This window comes from Cucumis melo, chromosome 7 (genome assembly GCF_025177605.1).
Source record: "Cucumis melo cultivar AY chromosome 7, USDA_Cmelo_AY_1.0, whole genome shotgun sequence".
In the NCBI taxonomy this organism is placed as follows: Eukaryota; Viridiplantae; Streptophyta; class Magnoliopsida; order Cucurbitales; family Cucurbitaceae; genus Cucumis; species Cucumis melo.
This window is the reverse complement of record NC_066863.1, coordinates 8,530,910-8,539,940: the sequence shown is the minus strand read 5'-3', so window position 1 is coordinate 8,539,940 and position 9,031 is coordinate 8,530,910. Positions and strand designations below refer to the sequence as shown.

The 9,031-nt window shown below is 31.2% G+C and overlaps 1 protein-coding gene across 1 annotated transcript; it reads left to right on the top strand.

The window, feature by feature from the left end:
- The first annotated feature begins 3,070 nt into the window (after nt 1-3,070).
- On the top strand, nt 3,071-6,347 carry LOC103487571 (uncharacterized). The gene is made up of 3 exons (XM_008445908.3): nt 3,071-3,283; nt 3,368-3,570; nt 4,995-6,347. The coding sequence occupies exons 2-3, from the start codon at nt 3,376-3,378 to the stop codon at nt 6,147-6,149; spliced, it is 1,350 nt and encodes a 449-aa protein (XP_008444130.2). The 5' UTR covers nt 3,071-3,283; nt 3,368-3,375; the 3' UTR covers nt 6,150-6,347.
- Nucleotides 6,348-9,031: the final 2,684 nt, after the last annotated feature.

Sequence of the window (9,031 nt, the reverse complement as noted above, 5' to 3'; positions counted from 1 at the left end):
TCTTTTTGTTCGCGATTTTGCATTTTCTCTTTCAAAATTTCTTCCTTCTTCTTCATCTCTCATCTTCTTCTTATACAAGATCTAAACGATATTGGTACAGGATCTAAACTATCGTGTACCAATATTTGAATGATCAATTGTCTATCCCAGATAAACAAAGATAAATCGTTATCACTAGTAGATCGTTTAGACCAGGTACATGATCATTTAGATATTGTACAAGATCTTTTAGACTAGATACAAGGGTACAAGATTGATCGTTTAGGCTAGGTACATGGATACAAGATCATTTATACTAGGTACAAGGATGCAAGATCGTTTATACTAGGTACGAGGGTATAAGATCGTTTAGACTTGGTACAAGAATACAAGATTACCAAGTCTAAACGATCGTTTAGACTTGGTACAAGGATACAAGATCGTTTAAACTTGGTATAAGATCGTTTAGATTGAGTACAAGATCGTTTAGATTTGGTATAAGATCGTTTAGACTAGATACAAAATCATTTAGATTAGGTACAAGAGTATAATATCGTTTAGATTTGGTACAAGGTTACTAGATCCTTTAGACTGAGTACAACATCGTTTAAACTTATACAAAATTGTTTTTTCACATATGTGTGATTGATTAATTGCGGGGTATTTTTGTTATTTCTCTTGTAGGCTTGTGAGTTTTTTCTTTTTTCAAAATTATTCTAAATGATGTAAATATTTTCACGTTTTGTTCTATTTTTGAAAAAAATCCCAAATATTAAACATATACATACAAAAAAAATTAATAAAAGAAGAAATAAAAAGAATACAAAATCATTAATGTTGGTAATTGAACCCATGACTTATGATAAAAGTTGTTTTAGTCATGATTCCCCGCTAACGAGCCACGTAGAGATTCTAAGAAATATAAGAAATTGAATCAAATAAAATGAAAACGAAACTAGGAGAAACTATTTTTGCCCAATCTTAAGAAATGTTCCTTAAAATTTTAGGAAAAAAAACAGAAAAAATTATCAAATAAGTCTATTTTTAAAAAATAAGAAACAAAAAACAAAAAATGTTATCAATCGAGTCCTTAAATTTCATTAGCTCCTCATGGATTCTTTAAGCTCTCTCCATGGATCCTCTAAAGCTCCATTAGGCGCTTTCCATGGATCCATGGGTCTTTTGAAATCTCCTAGACTCCCCTCTTGGTCCTAGCTAAGACCTCCGTTGGACAAGGTGGGAGAATCAAAACTCTGATGTCGAAATTAATAGTACAAATATTTTGTTAGTTGAACTATGTTTATTCTAGCCGAAAATGACACTTAAAACACTACTATACTTCAACATTGGTTATTAAAGTAATTCCAAAGTGATGCTTATCATTTTCTTTTCTCAAATAATATTTTTTAAATGAAGTTTGCTCCATAAATTTAAACTAACATCAATTGAATATATAAAATTTAAATATAATAAGAGTTAGGAGATTCGAACTACATACATTCCGATAAAGTTTATGTTTTATGTTTCTCCTTTTTAAAAACAAATGTATTTGATAATCATTCACGTTTCTCGTTTCCAAAATTTAAGAAAAACTTCTAAAAATAGATGTTTATCCTTTTCTTTATTGAAACAATCTTTATAAAAAAAAGTTTGCTCCATAAATAATCTTTTTTTAGCTGATGATACTTAAAACACTACTATTATTCAACATTGGTTATTAAAGTAATTCCAAAGTGATGCTTATCCTTTTCTATATTGAAAGAAACTTTTCTAAAAGAAGTTTGCTCCATAAATTCAACTTAACATCAATCGAATATATAAAATTTAAATATAATAAGGATTGGAGATTTAAATTACAAATGTTACCTTCACGCCGTAACGTTTATGTTCTCTATTTTCTTTTTGTTCTTTTTTTTCTCTTTTTTAAAGTACATATGTGTTTAATAACCTTTTTTGTTTTTCGTTTTCAAAATTTAAGAAACGTTTTTAGAAATTCGAGCAAAAATAAAGAAACTACGAAAAATAGTTTTTCTCATTTATGTCTCTATTTTTCATATATTTTAAAATTTTTGGTTGGCTCATTGGTGAAGACCCATATTTATATATATATATATACATATAGACATATATATATATACATATAGACATATATATATATATATATAGACATATATATATATATAGACATATATATATATATATAGACATATATATATAGACATATATATATATATATATATAGACATATATATATATATATACACATATATATAGACATATATGTGGGCCGTGGGTTTAATTTCTAACTTTAATGATTTTTTTCATTTTCATATTTCTAAACTCTTTTCTTTATTTATTAATTTTCATATCTATATTTTAATATTTTATAATTTATTTTTCTTTCTTTATTTATTAATATTTTATATATGTGTTTAATATTCTTTTAGTTTGTTTTTATTTTTTTTTGTTCTTATCTTATTTTTTTTAGAATTAAATTATATTTAAACTAAAAAAATAAATAAAAGTTATGAAAAATGACACAAGAAATAATTATCAAATAAAAATTTGTTTTTATTTATTTTTTAAAAAGACATAAAATAAGAATAGTTATCAAATATAAACAATTTTTGTTTGATAGTACGAGGTTCCATCGTAAAACCAATTGACAATGAGAGAAGTAACTCATCTACTTATAAGGAGTGTGAGTCCCCTTGTTTTTTCCAATGTGGGGCTCAACAACATCTCAACGTTCCCTTTCAAGATGGTGCCACATTCGGTTCACCTATCTTGTTTGATAGTATGGAGTTCCATCTCAAAACCAATTGACAATGAGAAGAGTAACTCATGTACCTTACAAGGGGTGTGAATCCCCTTGGTTTTTCCAACGTGGGACTCAACAACATCTCAACACTTTTTTTTTTTTTTTTTTTTTTAGAAAAACATGAAAGGAAAAATGAAAGTAAGTGATAGGAAATAAAAAACAAAAAAACGAGAAGGTAATCAAACGTGTTGGATACGTAAACTATGGGTAACCAGTTAATAAGTTAAGTTTTTTTGAATAAACAAATGAACTTATTAATGATTTTAACCTCCATCCTTACCAACTAGCGAGTAAAAGCATGCTTCCTTTGACACGAAATTAGCTAATTTAGTAGTAATATATAAAACAGAAATGAGTCAAATGAGGCATGGAACCACACATGTCCGGCTAAATCAAAGGGAGTCCATTTTCCTGGCCAGCGATTGACGCAGCCCCTAGCTAGCGAGCGTTGAACTCAGCAGCTCTTGCGAAAGGAAATTCCAAGTAAAATTTCTCACTTTCCTTCTTTGATCCTACTTTTTCTCTTTTGTGCAGCTTAAACACACAAATTTCTTTTCCGTTATGCAGAATTTCTAATGCGGATGCACTGCACCTGGACCCTCAACCGCTTCCAATTCAGACCTTCCGTTTTGTCTAGATGTACTAATATTCACCCAAAACCAAGCTCTATTCGCTCTTCTGTTCTGGCCACCATGTCCACTGTTTCCACTGAAACCGCCGTCGCTTCCGAGCAGAATGGATCGACCAACGACGCTCAGAAGCCATTGCAGGTAACCCCTTCATCCCTAATCTTATTTTTCCCTTTTATTTGAATGATTTCTATTCTGGGTTTCTGTTCGATTCGATGTTTTGCTTTCCCATCGCCTTTTTGTGGAATTGGGTTTGGCATACTCATGTTCTTGATTATATTTCCCATTTCTTTTCTGGGTCATGTTTAGATTGTCGGTTTTGTTTTCCTTTCCTGCCCTCACTTATGATTGGTTATCGAGAGATACAGTTTCTGCAAATTGAGAAATTTTGATTTTTGGGTCAGCTCTGAAATGGATTTTCAGTTGCTTAATACAAGAACTGGGGTTATGATGTTGGTTGATCTCGGCCCTTTGAATTCTCTAATTTTTTGGTGTTTCGAAATGGATTAATATCTGGTTATTGTGAAAACGTTCTGGTTTGTTGCTTGTTCTTGTTTGGGGGTAAGACCTCTGTGCTGCTCCAAGTTCTTTAATGTTCATGGATCTACTTATCAATTTTACGTTCTCTTAGTGGTGAAGTGTGCGTTTGGAATGAGTTTTTAAACAATGCTTTAGTGCTTTGAGAATTTTCAATATTACTTTTAATTATCTAATCGAACACTACAGAAATGTTGAAAAATGTTTTTGAATGGGCATGATACACATCTCATTCTTTTTTTTTTCAGCATTCACTGGAATCTGAAAGTTTAGATCCCATTCCTTTTTACCAACTACAATACAAGCTTTTACATTGCTCTTGTATGAAATTTTACCCAACCAACTGTACCCAAAAGAATTTGTACCGATGGTGGTTTACCCTTTTTTGATGTACTCCAACTCTGCTTCTTTCTACTTTTGTTCTTGATATAAGTACGTTTCCTATCAAACAGAAAAATTGTTGGTTTACTTTCTCCCTCTCATCATTCAGCCATGCCATATTTGCACGTGTTCCAGAATGATCCTCTTTTATTGCATTACAAGTTGCTGGTATTACTAATATTTAGATGAGTAAATCAGAAGTATGAATCTACTTCACTAGCCTTTTATCGAATTTCCTGGTGAGGCAATGGTGGCTAGTGTAAGCTGTATAGTTGCATATATACTGATGTGGCATTATCTTTTCGCTGGATCATGCCTCAGTTCAATAAGCCACACACTTTCCTTCTTCCATTTCCAATCCTATCTTTTGTACTTAAATGGCTGCTGTTATGCTGTTCTTTTAGTATCAAGGATAATTGTAATGCTTTGAAGCATGGTCTGATTCCTAGATTTTTGATTCTGTATTGGCTGAAGAAGCTTTAAATACTTCATATATGTATTTAAAATAACTGGAATTTATATGTTTTCTTATAGTAAAGAAGAGATTTGTAAGGACTATATGCTTGAATGGAAGAATAGTTTTTCTTCAAATCTTTGTTGTTAGCCTCACGGATATTGCTCTTGAAATAAACTTCTCTGTTTGGAAGGTTTCAAACCGGCTGGAAAAGTTCAAAACAACTATTTTCACTAGAATGAGTAACTTGGCAATTCAATATGGGGGAATAAACCTTGGCCAAGGCTTCCCAAACTTTGATGGTCCCGAATTTGTGAAGGAAGCAGCAATTCAAGCCATCAAAGATGGTAAAAATCAATATGCTCGTGGATGTGGAGTGCCAGACTTGAACTTGGCCATTTCTGAGAGATTCAAGAAAGATACTGGACTTGTTGTCGACCCAGAGAAGGAAGTTACAGTTACCTCTGGGTGCACCGAAGCAATTGCCGCAACTATGCTTGGCTTAATAAATCCTGGCGACGAGGTGATCCTTTTTGCTCCTTTTTATGACTCTTATGAAGCCACTCTATCAATGGCTGGTGCAAAAATCAAGTGCATCACACTACGCCCACCAGATTTTTCTCTCCCTATAAATGAGCTCAAGTCAGCAATCTCAAAGGATACTCGTGCTGTTCTTATTAACACACCACATAACCCAACGGGAAAAATGTTCACAAGGGATGAACTTAATGAGATTGCCTCTCTCTGCATTGAGAACGATGTGCTAGTTTTTGCTGATGAAGTTTATGACAAATTATCTTTTGAAATGGACCACATTTCCATTGCTTCTCTTCCGGGAATGTTTGAGCGCACTGTCACCATGAATTCGTTAGGGAAAACATTCTCCCTCACTGGTTGGAAGATAGGTTGGGCAATCGCCCCGCCTCATTTGACATGGGGGGTGCGACAAGCACACGCTTTCCTTACATTTGCTACTTCCACACCAATGCAGTCAGCTGCTGCTACAGCTCTCCGAGCACCCGAATCTTACTATGAGGAGCTGAAGAAAGATTACCTATCAAAGAAAGCCATTTTGGAAGAGGGTCTGAAGGCAGTTGGTTTCAAGGTCTTTCCATCAAGTGGAACCTACTTTATTATTGTCGATCACACCCCTTTTGGGTTGAAGAATGACGTCGACTTTTGCGAGTATCTGATCAAAGAAGTTGGAGTCGTTGCTATTCCAACCAGTGTTTTCTACCTTAACCCAGAAGATGGGAAAAATCTTGTTAGATTTACATTCTGCAAAGATGAGAACACTCTCAGGGCCGCTGTAGATAGGATGAAGGAGAAGCTAATTAGGAAGTCATGATTGCTGAGAGCCTAGTTTCTTCAAAGATCCATGCTTCCATTTTCTGTTTCCCCTGGTACTTTGGAGTTCAATTTATTGCATCAATGAATAGAAAATTCTAGTGGAATAATTCCAAAGACACTGTTACTAATAATTGTTTTAAAAGCTACAACATTGGGTCTCTATCGGGTGAATTTCAAATCATATAATTAATTTGGATTTTGAGGTCCTTTTAGCATTAGGAAAATATCTTATGTTTTTTAGAAAAATTTCTTTTGAGGATGTTGCGTACCTAGAAATTAGAATGGTGTCCGACTAAGCACATTTATAGTTGAAACAACATCTCTTTCATCTTAAATTCTGAGCTGACACAGATGCCAATTTAAGCATAATATACAATTGTTGTAGATTTAATCTTTCTAACGGTTTTAATTAATATACTATTAATTAATATCAAGTGTAACAAAATACAAAAGATTTGATTTTTCATATCATGTAACTTTTACTCCATCTTCTTCTTTTATAATTCTATAATTTTAAGATTTATTTTTTTTTTTGTCACTCAGAATTTAGAATATTTTTGCTTAGCACACTTATTGCTTTTATCAATTAACAAATAAATTTATATTTAATGTCTATCCTATCTTTAGAAAAAATGTCCAAGAAAAATTAAATTATAGATATATATAGTAAAAATAGTGACTTTATAATATATTATAGATATAACATAAATATTGAGCCCTATTGTACTGAAAAAACACGCACCAAACCTTATTAAAAGCCCATTACATATTTAATCAGTTATCTTTAAAATAATATTTCATTTTGAATATATTGGTTATTAACGTTTACACAATAATTCCTTTAAACAAAAACGTTTAACCATGAAGAAGAGAATTATGTTTTTCTTTGATAATTATTAATTACTGGTTCTAAAAATTGATACACACTGATTTATGACGCACAAATTTCAATTATTATATGAGATTCCAATTATTTGACAAACATTTTGAACACACAAATAAATAATAACAAATCATATTAAAATAAAATCACACATTTGAAATAGGTAATTATATAAAATAATAAAAGAAAAAAGGTAAAAAAGATAAGTAAAAATTTGAAAAAGGTTGAATGATTAGAATAAAAAAAAAAAAAAAAAAAAAAAAGAGAAGAAAGGGAAAGAAAAGATTTTAATTAGTAAGAGGAAAGAAAATGAACGAGCATAATAATTAGAAAGAAAAAGGAAAATGAGATATCTTGTAGATCACGCAATATAAGAAGGCAGTGGGGGAGGGGAGGGAGTACATTTGTGAAAATAGGGTTTCCAGAAGAAATAGGGTATTAACAAACTGCCCTCTCACAGTCACAACCCTAATTAATTACCAACAACATTAAATAATAATTTCATTTTTAAGTGTAATTTTGAAAACAAAAATGAAAAAAAGGGTGGTTGCACCTTCACGTTTCCCCATTTCTTTCTTTCTTTCTTTTTTTTGAGCCTTTGCTTACTTTTCCACACGTTACTGCTCTTCTTTCGCCTGACTAACATTTTTTTTACCAACAAACACTTCCATTTTCCAATATTTCATGCAAATACTCTTTTAATTTCACGCAAACTAATGAAATATAGAAAAAATTGACAAAATATTTACACGTACCACTCTTATTCTATAGTTATATTATGTTATTTGTGTAAATATTTTGTGATTTTTTTATTATATTTGAAAGGAAAGTTATTGCAAAATGATAGAGTTTCTGAAAATATTTACAAACTAGAACAAAAATGGATAAAAAGCAAAATGTTACTTTATTTTTTGTAAGCATTTTAATTCATTTTGTTATATTTAAAAATGTTCCAAAATTATGTCATAATATATATATATATATAATGTAAACTTTATATTATATAAAAATATGGAGTTCCTAGTTTGCTTATTGATTTGTTTATGGAAAAAAAATCTCAAAATTGTTAAAAAAATTGGAAGTAGAATTGCAAATCATAATTTATTAAAAACATTGTAGGGACAAATGAGAATTGCTTAACATTTTTTTATTAATTATTTTTGTATTTAAAATAAATTTAAATCTCCAAGAAGATCAGAATTCATTTTTAAACTGTTCCATCTCTACCCAAATGTTTGATATGTTTTAGTTCAACTATATATATAGATTACATTTTCCCTCATATTTGAGGATTGTGAATTTGACTAAACCTAAAGAAGTTGGAATTTTAGTCCAACCATATGCCCCATTGTTTGGTTATAGAGTCAACATTATATTATATTTTGTTTTGAAATTCAAATCTAAAATTGGATTAAGATATTAGAGAACAAAAAAGAAATTAAGAATAAAAAAAACATCAGGACACATTTAACAATATTCTCTTCTATTATTGTAATTATTGTGGTGTATTTATGATTTATGTAATTCAATAGTTTTGAAAAAGAAAAATATGAAATATCAAGAAACAGAAAATTGATTCATGTATATCAAATTCTACCAAAATGTTTGAGGCTTACCTATTCTATTCTATTCAACAAACCAAACCAAAGAGAGGGTAGGCCCAAAAGGAATTCACCCAACTACGGTTAGAGTGGTCCCGATCATCGGATCAAACCATGATTTGAAAACATTGAACGGTGATTAGACTACGACGTACCTTACTTAAACTAAACATCACCAACATGGAATCATTATTCATCACACCCATTTGTCAATGACCGGGACTCATCTCCGAATCTAAATCCGACGACACTAAACATCCCGCTCGGGCCGGGACGCCCCACACTTCAATCTGACCGTCCAATTAATCAACGCCTCAGATTACAATCCATCCCCTCACCGGGCCCCACCAATGGATTCTCACTATAAATACTTAAACCTGGTCCATCGTCTCCGAT

Bases quoted from the DNA above. Each gene is read 5' to 3' on its own strand.
- LOC103487571 (XM_008445908.3), top strand. From the start codon at position 3,376: ATGCGGATGCACTGCACCTGGACCCTCAACCGCTTCCAATTCAGACCT. The intron at 3,571-4,994 runs GTAACCCCTTCA...TCTGTTTGGAAG, and splicing joins ACGCTCAGAAGCCATTGCAG to GTTTCAAACCGGCTGGAAAA.